Consider the following 25,502-nt stretch of genomic DNA (forward strand, 5'->3'; position numbering starts at 1 on the left):
AGCTCTCTGGCGTGTCTTCCTTTCAGGACACTAACCCCACCAGGATAGCACTACCTTCATGATCTAAATACTGCCCCCAATGCCCCGTCTCGTTCAGGATTGGGATTTAAACTTGTGAATTTGTGGGGGACACCAACATTCCATCCATAGCATCATCTTCATAAATGGCACCACCATGCCACCCCAAACCTAGACCTTACCCCTGACTCTTATCCCTCTTGTACCATGGGAATCCCTTCTGCCTCTCCTGTCAAAGCCAGTGCCCCTCAGCACTCACACCTCCACCACCTTCACCCTGCAGCTGCACAAATCCACCAGCCTCCTCACTCTTCCTTCCCCTGCCTCCAGTCCCCACTCCCAGGTGCACAGCAGCCAGGAGCATCTTTAAAATGTAAACCAGTTAATGTGTCTTCTCTTCTCACCCTTCCAATGGCTTCTCATCCAGAAAAATGCAAACTCCCAATCAAGACCAAGGCTCTTTAGAATTGGCCCTGCCAACTTTTATCCCTCACCTCTCACACTTCCCCTCCATTCATGTTGCTCTGGCCACAGTGGTCTTCAGGCTCCTCTTCCAAGATGCCGAGCCCATTCTGCCCAGGCTCTTGGTCTCGTTGTTCCCTCCGTCTTCCCCCAGATCTTTGCAAGGCTGGCCTCCTCACACCATTCAGACCTTTGCTTTACATTAGAAGACTTAACTTCTAACTGAGCTGAATCCAGAGCCACATAAAGAGCTGGAAGACTCATTTGTTCAAACGCCTGCAGCTATTGGCCTGAGGGAGTGTGTGCAGGATGCCCTTGATCTTGACTGGTGGTTGAACCTGTAACAAGAATCAGAAAGGAGAACCATCTAAGTCTAGGAGAAAGTAAAAGGCAGAAAGACAACCTAGCAAAACTTTTCTGCTCACACTTTCATTTGGCCTGGTTGGTCCTTTCATTTATTCAAGGGAGGTTTACTGAATGCCTACCATGTTCTGTCAGGCTCTATGCTAACCCTGAAAATATCATCCAGCCCCCACATCCACTCCTGAATATCCCCTTACTATGCTTTACTTTTCTGTAAAGTCCTCATGCAAACATTCATTATTTATTTATTTTTCTATAAAGAGAGCCCCACTCGAATGAAAACTTCACGAGCACTTCAATCCACAATTTGCTGAACCCATGACAAATTGCAGCACCATCTTTGATCATATTAGCATTTCATCAGGAGCCTCAGGCTGATGTGAATTTCTCACTACTGCAGACAACGCCTGGATGACCTTCTCAGACACGAATCCTTGCATCCTGAAATCAGTTTCTTTAGCTATTCCTAAATACAGAATCACCTACAACAATGGGTATTTATTACATGTCAGGTTGCACCACCAAATAGACCTTCAAAAGCTTGTACTGATTTATATCCACACTCATACCAATAGGCTATGGGACAGTGTAGAATCACTTCTGAAATCTGGTCAAAAGAGATGATAGTCAACACAACAGCATCACATGATTGCATCTTTGAATACCTGTGCAATGAACGTTTCCCTCATGTCTGCTTGCCATATGTATGTAGGATTTTTAATGCGGGGGGATTGGACTCAGGGCCTTGCACATGCTAAGTATGCACCACATATATTTATTTTTATGAGTTGGTGATTGGACCCTTCATCTACTATTAATCTTCATTTTTTTTCTTGTTAATTTGTAAGGATTTATGCAGTTGATCTGTTATACATAGATGTTGCAGATATGTTTTTTCTAATTTGTTATTTGCTTTCTAATTTTGATTGTGGTACTATTTCTTTGACAGACATTTTAACTGGTTTTGGACCAATTTTATCTATTTGTTTTTTTTAATATATCCTGTTTTTTATTATACTTACAAAAATCTCTTTCATCATGAAATTAAATAGTCACTATTTATGCTTAGCTCTCCAATGCACATGGAATGTAATCTGAGTGTTGATGGTGGGACATGAATCCCGAATGTAGTAAATTTGTCCCAAAGGTGAGCCATATCTTTTACAAATTTTAGTGGATTTTCCATCATTTTGCCACAAATTGAAATTTCAACTTTCATCACACACTAATTGCTTTGAACCATTTGAGATTGTTTCAGACCTGGTTAGCCTTGGGTAATTTTGAGCACCTTTAAATTTTTTAAACATTTCAGAGCAAAGTATACTATATAAGAATGCCATACTGTAGGTCCTTTTTTCACAACCCATGAATACTTTAATATATAATAAACTTGCTTAAAATAAAAAGACTTTGATCTGGTGCCTTTCCCACATCGTAAAGTAACCATTGATTCTCAGTGCTAACAGTCTCTTATGGTCAGAAAGTTCTTTGTGAAAACCTAAAGGCAAAGAAAGAAGGAGGACAACGCCACATAGAAATTCAAATAGTGCCCTGCACAACTCCAAGTAGTGTCTGTCATGTAGCAAGTTATATAAATGGGCCTTTGAGTTTTATATTCTACTGTCTATACAGTTGTAGGTAGTGATACTGAAAAGATGATCCCTGTTCTCATCCCCACTCAACTCTTGAAAAAAACACCACAGAGCCTACGAGATCTTTGAGATCACTTCATCATTTTATAGAAAAGCATGCCAAGGCCCATAAAAAAAAAAAAAAAAAAGAATAGACTTGTCTATGGTCACAAAACTTAGTGATAGAACAGGAATATATTCCAGACTTTTCTTCCTTTGCATGATTTAGTTCTTTTGTTTTTGGTTTATTTAAGATTTCTATTTATTTCTGAGTAGGTAGCATATTCACATTGCTCAAATTTCAAAAGACAAAAGATCACAGACTCACAAAAGTATCCCACTCATTACCCCCTCATCCCTCTAAAATCCCTATAAGTAAACCCTAATGCCAGTTCCTGACACCTCTTTCCAGAGAGCATCCATACATAGTCAAGAAAACAGGAACCAGTCCCCCCATTTTGCCCTTAATGCTTACAGACTGTACACTCATCTGCATTTCAACTTTTGATTTCCAATATAACCTGATGATTATTCCTTATCAGCAGGTGAAGAGTTCTCTCAGCCTCTCTTACTGTAAGTGAAGCATATTCTACAGAATGGTATAAACAGCTCATCTAACTCTATTGAGGGACATGAATCTGCTATCACAAACAGTACTACAGTACACAGTGTACTCACATCGTTTTGCATACAGGTGACCTGTAAGAAAAGTCTCGTGTAAGTGGGATTGCTGGGTCAAAATCATTGTGCATTTGTAAACCTACTGGACACTGCCAATGGTCTCCACAAGGGGTGTCCCAAGGGTACCTGACTGTCGTACACCCTCACTAACACCATGTTCACAAATGTGGTCCACTTTGCCCATCTGATGCATACAGTGTAGTTTCCATTTGTCTTCCTCTTAGTGGGGGTGAGTTTAAGAACCTTTTCCTGCATTAAAGGTTATCTGTGGTTTCTCTTCTGGGTTTCTTCTAGCCCATTCCTTTGCTTACTTTTTTTTATTGGAGTGCTGGCCTTTTGTCTTACCACTTCATAGAAAAAAGAAGAAATTCTCACTGGTTGTATTAAAATGGAACATCTTTTCATGTATTTGAGAGCCCCTGTGTTTTCTCCTCTGAACTCTGTGTTCTTTGGGGAGTTGTTAGAGATCTTTTTCTTCTCAGTTCGTCAAGTCACTTTTGAATGATAGAACCTGGATCCTTGGGCCCCTACTCCTAATCTTCCACACTGAAGTGTGTTATATTCTCTAATGACACTGCACTTTCTTTTATTTCATAGAATGGAAGAATATTTCATAAGTGTATATGTAAAAACTAATCAATTTTCTAAACACCACCAGTTCAGAAAACCTGGTCTTCACACTGCGGTCACTCACTCATTCAAGGCGAAAGATAATGCGAATCATGTAATCCCTGGCAAATGCATCATTATATAAGAACTTTTAGAATTAAAAAAATGATCAAACCTGTAACAAATTTTGCAAACAATTTATAAACAGTTCTTGATTTCCCTGGATGGATGTTTCTCTTGCCTCTGAATTCCCACAGAAGCTTGTGCCTGTCTTAGGGGGCTTATCAATGTCTGTCTTTTGTTCTAGTTAGTTACACACATGAGTATTCCTAAGAGCGCTGTTGATTTGCTGTACTGATCATAGATTTTTTCCAAAAGGAAACTTCAAAGGTCCCAAACCACAGTCTTTTTTTTAAGAATTACTGAGGTATAATTTACATACAGTAAAATCCACCCTTGTCAAGTGTGTAGGTCAATGAGTTCTGACAAATGCATATATAGGTGTGTAATCACCTCCCAAATCAACACACAGAACATTTCCCGTCACCACACAGTGTTCTCTTGGTCCTTTGTTTGTCCATCTCCGCTCTCCACCATTAGCCCCTGCCAATCACTGATCTGATTTCTGTCCCAGCGGTTTTGCCTTTTGCAGAATGACTTATAAAATGCGTCATGCATTCTGTAGCTTTTTGCATCTATTTTTACTCTCAAGCCACAGTACTTTGCAATTAAACCCAGGGGAAATAATTTACTCGTGGCTCTGTGGAATGTAGGCTGGGTAGACTTGCTCACCAAAATCATGCCAGTGGTTAGACAGCGAGTGGAGGAAGGGGAGGGAGGACAGAAACTGAGGCAGAAATAGAAGAAAACCTTAACATTTCTTATAACATTCTTTTCTCTTTACAAATTGTTACATTCTCTCTGCCACAGAGGACAATGAGGTTCATGTTGTTTAAATGGCTTATCCTCAGACAGACCCAACTCTGATTTGAAGGACTTTGTTCTGTGGACTTTTTCAGGCTCCCTCTTTCCCGAAGTCTAGTGAGGGGGCATTAAGGAAAACACCTGTACACTCATGAAAGAAGTGGTCTCTTTCTCACTCACCCTGTAAACCGGAAATTAACACAAAAGATTGTTAAAGGGATCAACAAGAGAGGCATCTTTTCTTTTGGTCCTTCCAAGACAAATGCATTTCATTTTCCTTCCCAATACCTCACTGGGAACATCTCAACTCTCACATTTTTCTTATTTTCCTTTTTTTTTAAACAAATTATTTTTGAATTCCTGTGATTTTTGTAATAGAACATGTTATTCCAACACATGCCACCAAAAAAAAAAAAAAACAACTGTGAATGAGTTCCACCTACCTCCTTTTGGACTGTCATTTGAATGGATAGTATGGGTCAGGTTCATTCAAGACCACTCTGGAGGCAGTATTCTGTTCGCCATTTCTTCCTGTGTTCCCTGTGTAGACCACAGGAGTAAGAATCAACATTAAGTAAAGGAACTAAATGAGAATGCCTAGGAACAATTTTAAGAAATATTTTATGTCTTGGGTCTGTTTGGATATAAAATAAGCTAAATATACAACAGTACTAAAATGAATGGAAACTCTAGTCTTATGGCATTTTAGAATGTCAATAAATCAATAAGGTTACATGGCAAATTTCTTTCCCAATAATGTCATTGCTTTTCTACAAACAATCTGAGTGTTTGAAGGAAGATGGTTAGGAGTGATGATAGTAGGCATCACTTTATAGGATGTTGTGAAATGAGACCCAAGAACCAAGATAAAATAGTGTGAAAGAAATCATATTCTATCATATAAACCCAGGTACTTCCCAAAAGAGGTTTCCAGAGTATTCCAGGTCTGTGGGACGTTTATCCTTTGAATTTCTCATGATTCCTTTTTTATAATTATGTCTCTGAAAATGGTTCCTTTTTTGACAATGAACTTTGGGCCATGGAAGGAGAGTGGCATCTGGATTGTAAGTGTAAGTTCCTTTCTTTCTTTTTCTTTTTCTTTTTTTTTGAATTTAAAATATTTACCTATTTAATATTCTGGAAATTTGCAATAAAATTTCTTCCTAAAGTATAAAAAAGTTCTGTTTAATACTGGATGTGTGGAACAGTATTTATACTCACCTTTAATCAATTTATGGTGCTCACTGGCAAATATGCTACCCCAGACCCACAGAGGGATTGCAGGAACTGCCAAGTCTTAAAAGAGCTGTGTCTCATCACAGAGCAGTAATAGACAGACGAGGCTTTAGCAAGGCAAACCAGGACAGAAAAGGCCTTAAATCATCACAAAGGGGTAAAAATGACCTTTGTGTGGTTTTTGTTTAGTTTGTTGTGCTTTGAGAGAATCACACATTTTCAAAGAAGAAAGAGGAAGACAACACAGAGGAAGTGACCTGTTTTCCTACCAGCCAGGGGTAGGGGCAGGGACAGGGGCAGGGAGGGGACAGGGATGCCAAGGGCAGGAACCAGAGTGAATGTTAGGATTTTAGGTCCAGAAACATTTGAGTATTGGAGAAAGATCAAAGATGGAACAGTGTGCAACCTGCACAGGACCATGGTCAGAACAAGGCCCCTTGGGCCCCAGGGGACACAGAAGCCAAGAGAGAATAGAGTGGAGTGCTGTTCAGACAAGGGAAGGCCACTTCAAGGACAGACTTGTGGAGAGAAGAGGGTTCCTTGTAAAGCAGGTTCCGAGTGTGGCTTGAGGGCTGACATCTAGCACGCCTCAGGGTCAGCATGGCATAGAAAACAGAGGCTGGTGAGTCTCAGGAGGGCAAAGGCACCTTGCAAGCTTGAAATCCAGAAGGCTAGACTTCTCCTGTCTACTCTGCAGGTGCCCAGTTAACAGCCATGTCCTATTAATTCTACCACCTGCTCAAACCTGCACCTTCTTCTCCATCACAGGTCTGATGATAGAGTCTGGAGTAGGCACCACCGGTCTCCTTGCCTGTTGCCCCGTGTAGAACCCTGCTCTGCCTCCTACCTGTTTTGTAATCCTGGGGAAAAATACTCTTCCTCCCATGCCTCAATTTTCTCATCTGAAATATGGAAGTGATAATTCTGCACCCTCCTGAGGACCTGTCAGGGATGGTAAACAAGCTAACACGCATGCAACACTCACACGTGTACAGTGCTCCATGTCATGGGTATGTCCATTTCCTAGGACTGTCATAATAAACCACCACAAACTGCGGGACTTCAAACAATGGAAATGTACTCTCTCATTGCTCTGGAAGCCAGAAGTCTAAAATTAAGGACTCAACAGGGTTGGTTCCTTCTGGAATTACTGAGACTCTGTTCCGCGCTTTCCTCCTGCCTTTTGCTGGCTGCTGGGGTCCTTGGCATTCCTTGGCCTGTAGACATAGTTCTCCAGTCCCTCCTCCTCTCCCCATGTGGCCTTCTCTCCAGGTCTGTGTGTCTCCAATCTCTATTTCCTTTCTCTTATAAGGAGACCAGTCATTGGATTTAGGGTCCACCCTAAATTTTGGGGGAAAAAAATCTCATTTTAAAATCCTTAGTTTATATCTGCAGATCCTTATCTCCAAATTAGGTTGTATTCACAGGTCCTGGGGTTAGGAATTGGACTTATCTTTTGGGGACCCACTATCTAACTCATAACAGCTGTCATGATTATTTCCCACCTCCACCCCCCAACTGTCATGATTTTTTATTTTATTTTATTTTATTTTTTGTGGTGCTGGGGATTGAACCCAGAGCCTTGTGCACTCTACCAGCTGAGCTCTGTCCCCAGCCCTGTCATGATTATTTTTGATTCAAGATCTTACTGTCTCTGACTGTGCAATTAAAACAGGCTCCCTGCGCATAGTCAGCCCTTAGCCACTCATTCTCAGTACAGTAGCCCCAGTGATCTTTCCAAAATGACCCCCTGCTTCCCTCCTTCAGTGCTTCCCAGCACCCACAGAACAGGTGGCCGCTGAACGAGGCTGTGATCAGGGGCCAGCCTCCCCTTCACAGTGCCATTCCCCACACCCCTCCACCTCACACATCTTTCTCCCAAGCAGGATGGCTTCCAGTGCCCCCGACACACAGCATGCTTCCCTGCCACCTGGCCTTTGCACAGCTGGCTCCTTCTGCCTGGTCACATTCCCCCACCACCACTGAAGGCCTGCGCATTCTTGGAGATTCAGTTCTTATTTCATTTCCTTCCTAGACACCCCCAGGAGCTCCTCCAGACCCAAGAATTGGCTTTCCCCTCTATACACCTACAGCATTTTGGACTCATCCCTGTCGCCAAATTGTGCCCATTTCCTTAAAGGTCTGTTAATGTTTGGGTTGCTCCTTGAAGGCTGTGCCTTTTTCAACTCTGTATCTCCAGTGCTGGTGCAGTAATGGAAGGTCTTGAATGATGAGGGAATTTGTTGATGGGTGGGCGGGTGGATGGATGGAATGAGATGGGACGGATGGATGGAGGAGAGGTGGGGGATGGGGGAGTGGATGGGTCTAGAGTTGAATAATAAGTGGAAAGAAGATGATTCAGAGTCAGGGATCGTGTGGAACCACAAAGTGAAGGCCGGACAAAAGCTGGAGTCGTCTGTGGTTAGATAAGCTGACCAGTTATTACTGAGGAGGGAATGTGGCTGCTCAGAATTCCTATCTGTAGAGCACAAAGTAGTTCAGCCATGCATCCAAACAGTCCCAGATGCGATGCCCACAGTAACTTGGAAGAACTCGCTATTGCTCTCCAGGCTACATTCTGCTTCAGTAGGTCCAGGGTGGGCCCCTAAAGACCCATTGGATTTACAGTTCATCCTAAATTTGGAAAAAATCTCACTTGAAGATCCTTAGTGTCTATTTGCAGATCCTCATCTCTATCCACAGACCACAATGGGAGCAGCCAGGCTTTTGGGGGTTCTGGTGTGAGGAAGACCCACAGGCCCAAGAGACACAAACCACAGCTGGGTCAGGAGCTTGGTGTCCACGCCGTGACTGATGGAGGCCTGTGGTTCCTGTGACGCACGGGCTTGTCTCACACCTAGTGCCACTCTCTGCCTGGAAGCTCCTCCAGGCCCTCGCTGAACGGTCACACCCTGGGAGGAGATGCAGGCAGGTGCTCTGACTTCCTGTTAAGATTTGTCAAGTGTCCATCCATCTCGTCCCGGGAGTCCTTTCAGAAAGCACACTTAGCACTTAGCTCTTCAGAGGTGGGGCTCGGGGTCACCATTTTTGCCCATAAAAGGGCCATTTGTGTTTCAAAATGTGGAGTCGATGACCCTGCCAAGTGAGAACAGCTTTGTCGGCCTGGTTTTTGGCACAAATGACTTGAGTGTTTTCCAAACACCATTAAATGCCAAAGCCTCGGGCTTCCATTTGGTCCAGGTGTAGCAGCTCAGAGTCCCACAGCCAAACAGGGTGAGGGAGGGGGTGGAATATGAGAGCAGCCAACAGATGTCCGGCTATTCCTTCCCGGAGGCGGATCTGCATCTTCTTGCAAACTTGTGGTGATTTCCCCCAAGCAGCCTTCCCCGACGGTCAAGCCGGTCAAGCCATAAGCAAAGGCCCTCCCTCGCTGCCCGGGCCTACAGTGTGGACTTGACCTCATCACAAGATCACCCTCAAGGCAGAGCTGTCGGGGGGTTTCATGCCTCATCCTTTAAAGAGCTGCTCACAAAGGCTCCGGCTTTCCACATAGTGGACTTGTCCTTTAGAGTTTCATTTCATATTTTTAATTCCTAAAATCTAGAACAACACTGCTTCATTTTAAAATCCACACATGGATTAGTTATCATCCTCATCACCAGAATAATAAGAGCTGGCCCAGATCCTCTTGTGGATCAAGTGGACGTTGTTATTAGCCTCAGTTTACCCAGGATGACATTGAGGAATGAGAGGTTAATAAGAGGGAGGCCAGTTTTGGACCCAGAGCTTTCTGGCACCAGCACCTTTGGCCACTGCTGATTGCTGTTAACTAGCTTTGTGAGAGTGACCGTACCTGCCAGTACCCATGTGCCATGGGCTTTACATGGCTTACCTCCTTCTACCCCCCAAATGCTCTTAAAGACAACACTATTAACTCCATTTTCTGATGGAGAGAACCAATGTGAGAGAAGTGACGTAATGTCCCCGAGTTTCTGCTCCATCTCAGAGCTGCGGTGTGAATCCCTCTCTGATTCTGTGGCTTCCTCAGTGGACTTTGGCTCTGTGCCCGGCTGTTCCTCTCCTCCAACCAGCGTGGAGGGTCTGTCTGCCTGCTCATCCCATTGGCACACACCCGGCCTGTGCCCACTGTGACACTCCTCCCTGGAAGTCCTTTTTACCATGGAAAGTAACAATCAGGTTCCAGGGTGAGCATCCGTGGGGCCATTTTTCTGTCTACCACTACCATAGAAGTCCAGGGGTGGCACATGAATCCTGAAGGATCCTTCAGCAGGTGTCCCCACTCACACCTTCTTCCCTTCTTCATCCCTGTCAGCCACAGGGTTGTAAATACATCCCTTCACAGCTCACTTGGCCAAGGCTAACCTCCCAAGGCCTCTGTTGGTCCAGCTTCTCCCCGGCCTTCTCCTTGTTCCCTCTGCCCCCGCCACACTGGCCTCCTTGCTGCTCACACTAAGCTGAGCACAGTCACATGCCAAAGTCTGGCCTCTCAGCCTGGAAAACTTCCCTGGATATTTGCATAACTCTGTGGCTCACTCCATTCAAGTCTCTGGCAGAACGTCATTTCCTCCTTCCATACCCAACCCAGCACCCCATGCCGCTTCTTAGTGGGCTTGGTTTTCTGTAGAACGTTTCTGCAGTTATTGTGGAGATCTCCCTATTTTTAGTTGTCTCTCTCTCTGTCTTAAGTGCAAAATGATGGCTCATCTCCAGCACAAGAGACAATGCTTCTTTCAAAGCATGAGCCCAAAGCGTGTGCCAGAATGGGAGAGGGAAAGAAAGGAGGAAGGAGGGAGCAAGGTGGGGAGGAAAAAGGGGGAACAGAGGAGGGAAGGAGGAAGGAAGACGAGAAATGAAGGAAGGCATTAAGGAAGAAGTTGGCTCAGTTGACTGTCCTTTTTGTGGTTGTTATCTGAGCCCTCATCCCTTAGAAAAGATCATATTCTAAGTACTTCAAAGGAAAAGGAATCACTTTTACCTTTTCTAGGTGCATTTTTTTATGATATTTCTTAATGCTCTCCGTATTTAAATAGTCTCACAAAGGCCCATCCTTCAAACAAGTTCTCATCAGTCGCCATTGTACCTAACACTTAGAAACTCTGTGACTAGAGGTTCTCTGTGCCTCAGTTTCCTTCTCTGTAACTGAAGGTAATAATACTGTCACCCTCATAGGGCTGTTACGAAGCTTACCTAAGGTGCTTATGAAGCACTTAGAATGGATTCAGGGACCCTAGAAAGCACCATCTGCTTATTAAATTACAAAACATTTATACTTAAATTCAAACTATTATCTCTGATCCTCGCTTCAAAACTTCATTCGGGACGACACTGGCAAACTTTCAGACTTTTACTTGAGCCTGTTTTTCTCTTTCATATCATAACTCATGGGAATACTAGTTTTGTACTCCTTATTAATATAAAATAGCAAATATGTAATATTTTCTCCACTCATCAGTGGTGATATTCCTACCAAACAAATGTTTTCTCTGTGGGCTAGGGCTCTTACCGTGTTTTTTTAAATAGAGATTATCAGATTTAGGATTTTATTTGCTCAGCAGGCAAGTGTGAAATCTTGAGACCGCTCTGAAGTCCGTGGGTGCTGTGGGGGGCAGGGGGGCTGAAACCAGATTCTCATTTGTCGCTTGCCTCATTGGGTCACCACTATGGAAGTGCTCAGGCCCCTAGCTCCCTCGCCTCCTCATTAATGACACGCCTGCTCCATTTGTTTTGGCTTGAACCAACCTAACAGCATTTTTAATTCAGCGACAGACTGTTTTCCTTGGAAGCTACAGAATTCAATGGTTTTGGATCCAGCTCAGATTCTGGCTCGAAATTCCCAACTGGAAGTAAAATGACTTCTGCAGTCGGGGACGAAGCTGGACAGGCCTTTGGAAACAGGGTCTAGGGTGTTGGAGGATTTTGTAGTGGTGCCTAATGAGGCAGGACCCGATGCTGTTTGAGGGTGATGTGGACAAATCTAGCTGATGAGTCTGTTTCAACACTGTGCTGGGATTATTTGTTTTAAATGTTTCAAGTACAGGGTCTTAATAATTGGTTTTGCTTTTGTTGCCACCTGGAATAGAAGCAATTTCAAGCTCACCCTGGGAGGCAAGGATGAATCGGAAGGACACCTACTGGATATAGATGCAAGGTGGGGGAGACTGAGAAAAGTCACCCTCCAGGACTAAAGGGTGGGTAGACACTGAGTCACAGGAAGCCCTACTTGGGAGGAAGACAGTGGAGGTAGCTTAAGCCAGGGAAGGATTCGCTGTTGCTGGCATCTTTGCTCTGCCAGCAGCTGGGCGTGGGAACTAGGGAAGGGCAGCCCTTGGAGTGCAGAGGATGAATGGGGATCTCAAACAGTCATTGGCTGGCTAGATCTGGGGCTGCAGGAGTTTCTCACAGTTCTGTCATTCTTGCATTAACAACCAAGGTGAGCTTCCTAGCTCATGGAGATCAATCCTGTCTCTTGTCACTCAGTTTTTCTGATGCTCAAAGTTCCAGAACAGAGACTTTTATTTTATTCTTTTTAACCAAAGATTCATGGGTCTTCTAAGAATACTCTTGGAAGACTTCAAGGAATTCCTGAAACCCCCCAAATTATATACAGAATGCTATACGCATGTGTATTGGCTGTGGAAAGGAGTCCATCATTTTACCAGATTTTCAAAAGGATTTTGTAACCTACCTTCTCCCCAGAGCTCAGAATCACTGTTCTTGGATGGTAGCAAAAATCCACACAGCAGAACACTTTGAACTTTTGACTTTTTCAGTCTTTCCTGATGAATGCAGGATTTGACATAGCCTACACATTGCAAAAAGGTTTGCACAGCATCAAAAGACCTTGGATTGCAGCCTCTGAAGGTGAGAGGCGATGAACAGGTTAGCAGGAGTCATGAGCAGTCATGAGCAATGCTGGTCTAGGCTGGAGGGCCACGTTGGGGACATGGGGGCATCCCTAGTGCTGGACCAAACTTGCCACTCAGGAGCTTCCTCTGGAACATTGGCACACCTACATGGATACCTATCCAGAGTGACACAGATATCGATCAACAAATAATATTATGTGCATAATTATGAAATAGAATTTGTTGAGCACCTGCCATATGCCAGGAGCTTTGGGTACATTGCCTCATTTGTCACAAAAATCTTATGAAATGGATACAATTATCCTTTCCATTTACAGAGAGAGTAACTTAAACTAAGAGAAGCCACATGAATTGCTTAGAGTCATGGAGTGGGTGGAAAGGGCCGTGCTTCCTCCCAGCCTGCGGAGCTTCATCACATACAAGCAGCCATCATTGGGACAGGGAGCCCTCCTTCAAGGCTATGGATTTCTGCTTTTTTGAGTTAACTGAGAGAATGACAAGCCAAGCAATCAATTTGCAAGTCACACAGGACGCTAGGAATTGGGAGGGACAACCACTTTTCCTTCCCTGGGGAGACAGGCCTACCCCGAGGGGGTGGGATTTCTGGAACTCTGTGAAGTTAACAAGAGGAGACTTGGAAAGTTCCAGAGGGAGGGGGAGGCTGCATTCCAGGCATAGCTCATGGTATGAGAAATCACCAAATTTGGAGTGGGACAAACAGATGAGGAAGGTGTCAAGTTCTCTAGGGAGGAGTAGAGGGTGCTGGAGGCCAATTATAGAGTAAAGCTCTAGCAAGATGCTGAGGCAACTTAGCGGAGCCTGAAACAAAGGAGAGCCATCCCACAACCCTAGGACCCCTCCCCCATCCTAACAAAGGGATGGGAATTTCATACAGCTGATGGGGACTGAGTCCCAGATAGAAATCAACTGCCTGTTCCATAGGGAGGTCTTCAACTCCTTCAGAGAATTCTCTGGTCACAGGAGAAGCTGCATCAATTGCCATGACTTTCCATTTGCAAAGATAACATAACAAGGATTGGCTTTAGGGTGAGTGAGAGGGAGAGGCAATAACTCTAGGGGAGGAAGGGAGACCCTGAAAGACCAAGAGAAGGCACATGAGTGCCAGCAGGGCACCACCAACCATCCTCCATCCAGCTGTGGGTACGCAGCACTTAATCCCACCAGAAGAGTGGAACGTGGCCACCGCCCTCTCCTCCGCCCCACCCCTAGGAGCTGCCCCAACAGAGACACAATGGCTGTGACACCCTAATAGGAAGCCAGCTCAATTCTGTACCAGCAGTGGCCCTGCCAGCCGCTCTTCTCTCCATGGCGACAGACACTGCTGTCACCAGGGAGCTGATGAGCTGCTGAGTCTCCATTTCCCAAAGGCTTGAGCCAGACCTGGGAGCTCAGGGGAGTCAGGGAACCGCTTCCTCTAATCCACAGCTCTGAAAGAGCGCCTGCTCACACCCTTCCCAGAAAGAAGGGTACACACGCAGCTTGGTGAGAGCATCCTTCCATGTGGGGCCAGCGCAGGATCCCTGCTTGGAGCCTCCAGGCTGGCTACCTTCCCTGTGGGCTCCCACGCCTTCCGGGGAGCCCCACCGAGCTCCTGGCTTCCTGCCTAAGCGTCTACTGTTGTCCCACCTCCTCAACTATGCCTTCCCCTCTGCTGGGATAAATTTAGCTCTGAATGAATGCAGAAAGCACACATGGAAGCAAACACAGACCAAACAGTCTTCAAGTATAGGTTTGGCACACACACAGCTGACCCAAAAAAGATCCAAGCCTTCCCATTTCCTTATCTTTTGCTCTTCTCTCCTTCTCCCTTCTCATCCTTGGATGGCTCTCCCCTTTTCAGCATCTACTTAAGCTAATTAAACGTGTAGATCACAATGTGAGGCTCTTTACCTTCAGAAACCTTGGAGTAGAAATCCTTGGGGGACTAAGGAAAATCAAGGCGTCAAGGAAAGCCCTTGGGGGCTCTGGTCATTTTCATTGCTGGTTTGATTCTCTTAGAAACCCGTCTGTAAGTCAGAAGCACCTTTTGTCTTATACACATGGCACAGGATTTTCTCCTGGTGGGCTGAGCCCGTGGAGTCCCACAAACATGCCCGCCACCCCCCTCCACTTATCATATCCCTAAGTCCCTAAATTTAAAGCCTTGTCTTTCATGATAGCCTTTCATAATCAGAACACTTATTTATTAAAACACTCTCATTCCTGAGCTCCTTTATTTCTAACAAGAATCCTGTTGGGGTAACTAGCAAACTCTATTCCACACAGAAAAACCTATCTCTGAGTCACAAATAAGAAAGTTCAGCTCAGAGCAGTAAAATGACTTTTCTGAGGTCACACAGCAAGTGGCAGAGTTAGAATTAGGACCTAGAATTGAGCCTTTTGTCTTGTGTTCTTTTTATTGGACCTTGAACTACTTTGGGGAAAGGCAACTTGTCTGAAGAGCCCCAGCTGAAGTAGGGGTGGGGGGTTACACATGAGGAAGGAGCAAATTTTGAGACTGGCCGGCTGTCACCTCTTAGGGAAACAGACTTGGTTTTGCCAGGATATGGAGGGTCGGCAGGGGGTGAGCATATGAGGTCCAGAGCACTGGATTTCAAAGGGCATCAGGAGGGCACGGCTTTCCCGATCTCTTTATTCATTCCTCAGCCAGCAGGGTGGACGGGATTTAGTTGATAGGCCACCATCGCACCACTGCCAGCCCCACAGGAAATCTCCCTCTTGTCAGCAGTGCTGACTGGCAGAATGTGCCTGGCATTATCGAGTCACGGCGAACAATGAAAGTGTCGATGGCCACACTACAGAAAGGGATTCCACGCTGACGGGGCACATCGTGGTCATTGTACTAAGGCAAACTAGAACGGCCCGTAAGCTCTCCGCAAAGCCAGTGACCCAACCATGTCTGCTGGCATCACCAGGCTGGGGTGGAACCTAGCCTTCCCACAGACTTTTCTGGTTTGTAGCTGATTCATGCACGAGCCTAGAATCAACTCTACCACAGAGCACTTTCAATAACTAGGCAAGTAATGCTTTTCCTGATGCTCAAAGGTAAGTTTTTCTTTCCATCTGCTAGGACTTATCTGTCTCCTCTTAAGAAATTATAATTATTAAATTATTATTTATTATTAAGAAATTATAATTATTAAATTATTATTTATTAAATTATTAAATAATCCTCCATAAGATAAGATTGTAGGTGTCTGTGAATCATGAAAATGACACAGAGTAGAATCCTTCCCTTAAAAAGATGCAAACCCCCCCACAAGAAACAACACAATAGAAATACCTGCAATGCTGGGCATGGTGGTGCACACCTGCAATCCCAGCGGCTCTGGCTCAGGAGGCTGAGGCAGGAGGATCTGAGTTCAAAGCCAGCCTCAGCAAGGCTAGGCGCTAAGCAACTCAGTGAGACCCTTCTGTAAATAAAATGCAAAATAGGGCTGGGGATGTGGGTCAGTGGTCGAGTGCTCCTGAATTCAATCCCTTGTACCAAAAAAGAAAGAAAGGAAGAAAGAAATACCTACTAACATGGGGCATTTTAAGAATATTAACAGCTCACTACTTTAAAAAAAAAAAAAAGACTACATCAAAGGGTGGATAAATCAAGCCATTTACTTAATTTGGTCTATGGCACTTATAATGAAGCAACAATTGCCTCAAGTAATTCGCATCCACTGTGGCCAATCACAAGCTCTTTGCATCTGTTTTCCTTATTCTCATAATATCCTCTCAGGGGGCCGAGATTTTAATCTGTCTTCAGAGCTCATGTCATTTCTGTGTCACAACCACCTCCCATGTCCTGATTCCACTTTTCAAAACTTTTATCATGAACAAAATTATTCTGAACCAACATTCAACTAACATAGTATTGTCCCCAGGAGCCTCTGATATAACAACCCAGTGAGACTGGACATCACGTTTTTTTATTTCTGTTTATAACTGAGAGAACTGCAGTTCTGATCTATCGTGTGATTTGTCCAGGGCATCACCACAAAAGTAAATGTGGAACCATCTCGAAAAATCCAGCTGCGACGCCGGAACACTCTTCCACCACCGTGATCCCTCCTGCAACTCACATCAATCAAGTGACATTGAGACAGCAACCAAGGCGAAAGTTAACCTACTGAAATGCTAATGTTCATTTCTAGCCAGATTTCCAATCACTCATTTTGAATCACTATGTAGAGACCTTAGTCAACATGTACCTTAAGCAACATACAGACTAATTTATTTCCCATGCTGGTATTCTACTTTCTAACTCCTTTCTCTATCTCCTTGCTCCACGGGGACTCCCTATATGGATGTGTTATTGGAATCCCATAGAGAAAAACAGCACATACTTGAAATCCCATCAACTTCTCCAAAGATCTAGTAACCACATGAGCCAAGAAGACCCCAGGCACTGTTCTCCTTCTTTAGAGACTGTATATTATCAAACAATTCCAAGCAAAAGATAGCTGATAAAAACTTTTTTGGGGACTCTGGCATTCCTTTCAAAAATCACTTTTTTCAAAGAAAAGCTTCACACTCTTACCTACCATTCCATATTACATTAAATTTTACTCCTGTAATGGGCCTTGGTGGGTCATTTCCGTCTTGGTTTGCTGAGCTCCTGTTTCTCCCACAAGGGAATAAATTCTGATCATTTTGTGGTTCCCAAAGGGCTCATGTCCTAAAATAGATTCTGAAATTTTTATTAATGAAACATTTATTTTGCATATCTACCATTCTGTATTCTCTCCATATAACGCTTTACAACATAGCATCCATCAGAAAAACCATTAAACTGCTTGAATGGTGCTTACATGCAACACAATTTAATATCCCTGCAAGAACTAGTGATTTGTGATGCACATTATTCACCATGGTCGTGTATCATTCCAGATTTTAATGTTTGGAGGGCAGATGGTAACCAATATAGTGGTGAGACTAGACTGACTCCTTTGGAATACCAGTCCATAGCCTAACGTCTAGTATGGACTAACTACAAAATAAGTTTATTAAAGAAATGGCAAAATGTGAGGTATAAATGTCTGTGTTTGTAATGGAGTCAATGATTTTACAATGTTAAAATTTAGAGATTTGAAGGGAGAAAGGTTGGAAGAGGAAATATTTTCCCTCTACCCCTTGGCTAAGCCTTGGCCACTCTTTTTGCAGGTCTTCTGGTTTCACTTAGGGTTCTTAATCACAAGCAACAGAAATGGATTCTAGTTGGTAGTATCTGAAAAGGAATGACTCATGCTGTACTCTGTAGCTCACAGAATAGAGGGGAAGTCTGAAGGAGGAGGCTTGGGCAATGGGCAAGACCAAAGGTAAGCCACCAGCCTGAAATCAAGTGACATTGCAAAGTTAACCAAGGGAAAAGCCATCCTCCTGGGATACTTACTAGTGCATTTATAGAAAGAATCCTCTAAAATACTGTCTTCCAGTTTCTTGCTAGCTCTTGTGCCTAACCGAGCCCAAGTTGCACACCATGCCATACCCTCCAGGGGCACTGGGGAAACGAGTACCTGGCATTTCCCAGCTTTTATGATATAAGGTGTGGCTCTGTCTCTCACTATGGCTTGTAATGTGAGAACTCCCCAAAGGTGGGGAGGGATTCACAAGTTGGGAAGCCAAAAAAAGATCTGCGTTTGCTACACTTCCTAACTGGCCCAGAAAATGGCACCCAGCATCCTGCATTTTCCTCTCTTCTTTGACTTCTTGTCACACCTGCAGCGACCAGCTCAATGCTGAATAAACACAACTGTTGCTTATCATCTGTCTCAGACACTTTGAAATCACCAAGGAAGTACCCACCATCACAACTCTTTGGTCTATTCCTAGTAAATTCCGTAAGTACAATGATTCCAAAGCCATCCTCTAACCCTCACTGTACCCCGTAGAATTTAATTCTGTGCATGTATTCAGGAAAGTCTAACACAAACTTCTGGTTAAGAACCATGTTTTAATTTTCCCCATTTCTCCCAGCTCCTTTATAAGCCATGTCTATTTTCTGAAGGCCCAGCCTGACCATTATCAGTGTCAACCAATGACCCTTCCTTCAAAGACAACTAAGGGAAAAGCCATCCTACTGGAATACTGGGAAAACCAAGGCAACAGATGTAAATCCACTCAATGGCTCTCTCCTGAGACTTCAACTGGAAATTCCTGTCTTTACCCATTCCATCCCTGTGCCCTGCTTCATTCTTCTTCCTTTCCAAGGCTAAACAGCCCGTGATGCTAACCTAGATGCCTTCTGGTCTAATCCAAGACTTTGCCTAACGCTTGTTTTCCCTTTTGACTGATTTTGGCCTTACTTCTGTGTTACCTAATACCTTTTGACCGCACCCTATATCACTTTAGTCTCTAGCTTGACCTAAAATCCTTCAGCTAGGCTCTGCTTCCCAAAGACTACCTTCCTATTGCCATCTTCGTCTTTCACAAAAATCTGAAAGGAGGAGTCTGTACTCTCTCTTCTTCCCCTTCTCTCCTAAGTGTTTCCAGGCCTACCCTCTGGACCCGCTGCTCTCCAATGTCACCCTGGCTTCCTGATTTCTGGAGCCAGTGGGTTCCTCTTAGTCTGCACCCTCCTTGGCCTCTTAGAAGCATGTGACTCTGTTGAAATCCCCTGTCCTCCTGCTGTGGCTTTTGGTGCAAATCCCTCCTGATTTTTCCTCCTGCTTCTCAGGTGATCCTTTATCAATCTCCTTTGCTGGACTTTGTGCTCTTCTTCTCTGTTTTCTCATCCTGCCCATTCTCATTTCTTCAGCTATAATTGTGAAGTGACTGGCACTTAGATACATGGCCCAAGCCTGGTTCTTCTATTCTGAAGTCCAGATCTTTCCAACAGTGCTGCAGTCCGGCTGCAGCAAAATAACCGAGGGGTGACGAGCAACTTGTGTACACTGATACAGCAGGAGTGGAAGCCGTTTATTGTAGGACAGGAGCAGTATTTATACATTCCACACCAGCTTATCTAATTAGCATAAACTAGATACATCAGTCAACCAATCAGGAATCTCCACACTTAATGGCTGGCTTTTGTTACTTCTCAAACCACTCCCTCTGGCATTTTGCCAGGCACCATCCAGACTTGTTTACGAACTCTAACATTCCCCTGGCAAAATGCCAGGTGTTATTTTGACTTGTTTACAGACTCTAACACAACAGATCACATCTAAAGGGTGCCCAGGCCCTTTTCCTTCCCATCTCCCTTTCCATCCCATCTTTTAAAAATTTATTGAGGCTAAATATACATGATATAAAATTTACTATTTTCTCCATTTTTAAGTGTACAGTTTAGCAATATTAAGTACATTCACATCATGTGCCCCATCATTCCTTTTTGATGCCTATAGAGCTGAGGGGGAAAGGACCATTTCTTGTTTGTTTCTTCCTGGGGCCTGCCACACCTCCCTGTCACTGGCGACCCTGGTGTTTAATGGCTAAGAACATAGGCTCTGGGAGTTCTGCTCAGAGTTTGAATCCCACATCTATGACCCTGGCTGAGGTTCCAGCCTCAGAGTGGCCTCACTTCTGCATCTTGGTATTCTCTGCTTTTGTTTGTTATACATTCTCCTGAAATAACAGCTTTGTTTATTTGTGAGGAACTCCCTGCCACAAATAACTTGTCCTGCAAGGGCTCAGGCTGGAAACAAAGAGAAAATGCAACATTTGAAGAAACTTACCCAGAAAGTACAAGTTCCTGATACATTGGAGCGGGATGTCACACTTTGGCATTAGCTTAGATTTATGACACAAACAGCTCCACCAACACACTTTATGAAGAAGAGAAAACAATCCCTCATTTAAAATGCTTAGGTGAGGGCTTTCATCCTCAGATCTCCCAGTGATTGCTCATCAAGTGACAGTTAAAAATCTCTGAAAGTTGAAAGGGCGATTCATTTGAAATGGAAAGAATTTGCCCAGAAAACAGATGATTGGGGGCTGAAATTTCATGTGCATATCTTCTAAAATGCTTTCTTAACTGCTGCACTTATAGAATCATATGGATCCAAAGAGGCCATGTTGGTTTTTTTTTTTTTCTTCTTCTTCTTCTTCACAGTATTTATTGCATTCTATAGGCGAAAGTTTTCTTATGAATGTTGGGGATTCTAGCAAGTCCTTACTGATTGTTGAGAGGCATTTTGTTTACTTTCAGCTTTTCTTTCTTTTTAGTTTTTTTTTTTTTAGTTGTAAATAGACACAATGTCTTTATTTATTTATTTTTAGGTGGTGCTGAGGATTGAACCCAATGCCTCACACGTGCAAGGCATGTGCTTTACCACTGAGCTACAGCCCCAGGCCTGCATTTATTTCTTTTATGGATCAAGTCTTATCCATCCGCATAATCACCCCAGGAAATGTCACAAAAGACTCACTTTAGTATAGAAGACCCTCAAAGGTTACCAATACAGAATGTCACAGGATAATAATAAAAGCAGATTTCTGTAACGCCTTTTACAATATACTTTATTCCTTTGTAAGGATACTTCTTTGAGGTAATTCTGGGATCCTCCATGTTTTTTCCAGATGAGAAAACTGAGGTTCAGAGTGGTTAAGTGAGTTGCCCAAGCTTTCACAGCTGTCAAACTGCCCAACCCAGCCTAGCCAGCACTCCAGGACTGCAAACTCTCTGCTTAAGCCACATTTGACCTCACCAGAAGGGTAACTGGACCATTTGGAGATATACCCTGCCCTCAGCTGACTAGATGCTTGAGGACCCTGCCATCTACAGCATGTGGGCGAGGCAGCTCTTCCCTGTTGGATACTTCCCAGCAAGGAGCCCAAGCATCTGGCGTGAGCCAGAAGGCGCCCAGAATACTCGGCGGCCGCAGCCCGCACGTAAGGGCACGTGCTGGGGCCCCGCATTCTGCCAGAGTCCCTTCCACTGGCGTCTGCTCAGCGGAGGCTCCACCTTGGTGGGCTGCGGCCCCAGCGCGCGCGTATCCACCGAGTCGCGAGCCGTGCGCCCTGGAGGCTGGTGGAGCGGCGCGTCCCAGGTGCCCAATCTCGCGCGCGTCGCCTGTTCGCGTCCTAGGGACCCTCCGCGGCGGCTGTCCCGGCTTCTGCTGCCTGCCTGGAGCCGCCCGGGCCGCGGCCACGGGTCCCCCACACTCCAGGGGCGGAGCGAGGCGCCGAGACGTCAGGGCGGAGGACGAGCGCGGGGCGAGCGCGCCCTCCCGGCGGCTGCCCGCAGCCCACGTCCCCGGCTGGCGCTGCCGGCGGCGACCGTGAGATGCAGTTAGCGGCGGCGCTGGGGCGCAGCCAGGCGGCCGCGCGGGCGGGGACCAGGGGCTGAGCCCGAAAGACAGCCGTGCGCACAGCTCTGCCTGCTGCCCCAAGCGACCCCGCTGCCTGGGCTCTCCTGGGTTCTAGCTAAGCCCCCCGGGGTGCACGTCAATTTCCTTGGGTGACTACAGCGTGTGTTTTGTTTTTCTTTCCTCTTTCTCCTGCCTGGGTGCCCTTCTCCAGGATGGCAGAAGCGGAATTGCACAAGGAGAGGCTGCAAGCCATAGCAGTAAGTCCACTTTCATTTTATTTTCTTGCTCTATTGTCTGGGGTGGACGGGGACCCGGAGGGTTTTGGGGTGACCGGCATGCCAGCGTGGAAGCCTCGGGCCATATGTTCCCGGGTAAAGTCTGTCAACCCTCAGCGACGTTGTCTTTTCCTTCATAGATCTGTAGACCTAACCCCCCAGGGCGCATTTAGGACTGGGGATTTGAACGTGAAAGATTGGCTTAGAAATAAGATTCTTGACGCTGGGCTTTGGGGACAGACTACTCAGGCTTGGGGGACGACTCCTGGAATATTATCACCCAGTGCTCAGGAATTCACTGGCTTCGTATGCTGGAGAAGGGAGAGAAGGATGACCTGAACGGAGGCTGCCTTCCTCTGCGGAAGCCGTTGGCCTGTTAAGTGGAAAACCAGGAGCCAGCTACTGGGTCAGCCAGCCACGCGGTGGACCTCCTCCCAGAAACCGGGAGTGTTACTCTCCCCTTCTCTATTTGATATTGACAAGGCCCTGGCCCAAGCCACCACCCTAGAGGGGTCTGAGGACTTCTAACAACTGCTGGATCCTGAGAATAATATTCCAGGGGAACCTCTTCTCTGTGGGGTGTGGATTATCTGCAGACCTCCTTTCGGCATGCAAAAGAGCAACTGGGTTTGGCAAAGTTCATATGCACTCTCAGAAAAGTGCACTCATGTGCATCTTGGGTACAAAAAATAACTCTCTGAGACTGCCTAGATTTGAGCAGTCTTGCCAGAGTGTTGCCAATGATCCACAGATGTGGTATTTTTACTGGAGCCACCACAGCTGGATTATATATTTCCTTTGTGGATGAGGGAATGATTATGGCTGTTATTTGAAATAAGAACAATTAAAAGAGAGGTCTGTTAACATAGAAGACTCTCCAGATATTCTTATACCTAAGTCCTTTTCTTTCCCTTTTTTTTTTTTTCCAGTCTAGGAGTTCCCTGGAAACACTTATAAATTTGTTGGAGAAATACTGTGTATACTGTGTAATGTTTTGGAAGTGAAGTACATGAAAGTATTTTCAAAAGCCTTTGGGCAGATTCTTCTTTGGGAAAATGCACAAAGGCCCAACTTTTTAATTTTTTTTTTTTTTTAAGAAGCATTTGATGTGGTCTTGGTGGCTCTGAGACCTCCTTTCTCAAACTCTTCAAATGTGAAGGGTTCTGGGGACTTTCTCCCTGGAGGCTGAGAGCTGTCTGTCAGCAATGCTGAAATGCTATGGTTTGCCTATGAGGCTGTCTTCTCTCCCTTTCCCCCTTGCATGTGGATTTGGATGGTTAATGAAATTGTTCATGGTTTCTACAGTTATTGGCAAAGCAGTGTGGCAGTTTGTCATGAACTTGATAAGAATGGGGATATTCAGCTATTGGTGCCATGGAGCTGGTGGGTGTTTTGTATAAACTGGATAATAGGCTGCTTTAACTGTTGACCAAGTGGCTGCTCCAGAGAATGCTCAGTCGCTCCCATGGGCTGCTGTTGACCGTTTGCAACAGTTGTCACATTTTCTGCCTTTGCATGGGCAGCTTCCCCGGATGCCTGAGGGACAGCTGAACCCCATGAAAGGACTTACTTTCTAAACACAGAGCCAGCAGCAGCTAATTCTGGGGCCACCCCCTTTCAAGTGGAGTTGAAGAATCCCAGCAGAGGCCAAGCAGATTTTCAAGAAAGATCTAGGCCATCTTTTAGAAATCTCTTGAGTGTGTGAGAAGATAAATACCCACTCGTGCCTATTCAGTGGGGGGATTGAGTTTGTCCTGAGGACCTGTGGAGCTGTTGATAATTCTCATGAGTGGGTCAACATCGGTGAACATGAATGTGGTCAGTAAAGATTTTCTAACAGTGACATCATTGTGTGTGGGGGGGAGGGGATTAAGAGACAGAAGGGTCTGGGGGAACCTGTGGTCACATGAGTAGATGGTTTTATGCCACACTTTGGCCTAGAGCACGCTTTCCAGATTGGGCGAACCCTGCCTCTCTCTGCCATTTTCCTAGAGTTCTCAGGGGACCCTGAGGAGCTCATAAGTCTCTCCCAGAGCCTAGCAGGCCTGAAGTCTCTGAGGACATAGGAGGGAAGATAAGAATGAGTTCCTCACATCTTCGCCTGCTTCTGGGTCTTGGGCAGTCCTGAGTCTGGGCCTCAGTTCTATGACACGGGCCATGGGTTTTGCCTCCTGGGCTGGCTTAAGGGCCATGAAGAGGCAGGTGAAGCACCTGGCATGCAGCTGCCATTACTTGATGCTGACTGAGGCGCAGCCCTCGGTTCCTGTCTCCTCTGCTGCCTGGTCCTGAAAGTTTAGGAGCAACAACTCTGAAGTGGGAAAACCAGGGACATCCTTTTTTTTTTTTTCTCTTCTTGTCTTCAATTCTAAGTGAAGGCCAGGGAATCGCCCAGCGTCACTTTCTCTAAGTGCTTCAGGCAAGGGGTGGCGCTTAGGGTTCATTCACCTATTCATTCAGCAGGTGCCTCCTCCTGGATGATAGGCTGCTTTAACTGTTGACCCAGTGGCTGCTCCAGAGAATGCTCCACGGGCTGCTGATGACCATTTGCAACAGTTGTCCCCCCGGGAAGGGACTGGCAACACTGAGAAGATGTGTCCCCAAATTTCAGCCGTAAGAAGAAAGATTTCACCCTTTGAACACTTAGTTTTCGAAAGGCCGAGGTGTCCCGTGTCCTGAGGTATATGTTACATGATCATGTGTGGGATTCCCCCCGCAAAGGGAATTAAATACTTAGAAACTACAGAACCATAACTGAACCTTCCATCTGAGTCCAGAGACAATCAATGAGAGAAGATGGCTTTTGTCTTATTTCCTTACAAAAGACAAGCAAGCTCATCTGACGACTGTCTCCACTCCCACCCTGTATGCCCCTTTCATCTCTTGGCACACTCCAAGAGCTTTAAATTTATAATATACAGAACGTCTCTGCCACCGAACAAACATGAATGGTGATTCCAGGGAATAAGAATAATTGCCATTTGTTGAACCTCAAACATTCAGCAAGGCACCGAGTGAAGTTCTTTATTTTTTAACCTACACTTGTTTAGCATCTCATGGAGATAAAAGAAAAGTGCATAAACAATTGCTGTACCTTACACATCTGTGAGCCCGTGAGCACACTTGTGGGACATGCCAGCCAACTTCAAGGACTCTTCCTGAAGAAGCGGCATTTGAGCACATCCTGAAAATTGG

At 45.2% G+C, this 25,502-nt stretch overlaps 1 protein-coding gene across 2 annotated transcripts in view; it reads left to right on the top strand.

The window, feature by feature from the left end:
- The window catches only part of Palm2akap2 (PALM2 and AKAP2 fusion), a 459,101-nt gene that overhangs the window by 104,020 nt on the left and 329,579 nt on the right, over positions 1 to 25,502 (top strand). For both annotated transcript variants that reach the window (XM_058581620.1, XM_058581622.1), the window contains exon 2: positions 22,247 to 22,292. In XM_058581620.1, the coding sequence (XP_058437603.1) occupies positions 22,247 to 22,292 (46 nt within the window). The remainder of the gene's footprint in view (positions 1 to 22,246; positions 22,293 to 25,502) is intronic.

Source organism: Marmota monax, unplaced genomic scaffold (genome assembly GCF_021218885.2).
Source record: "Marmota monax isolate L192 unplaced genomic scaffold, Marmota_monax_Labrador192_F-V1.1 WCK01_AAM20220418_F8-fsc00020, whole genome shotgun sequence".
NCBI classification, from domain to species: Eukaryota; Metazoa; Chordata; class Mammalia; order Rodentia; family Sciuridae; genus Marmota; species Marmota monax.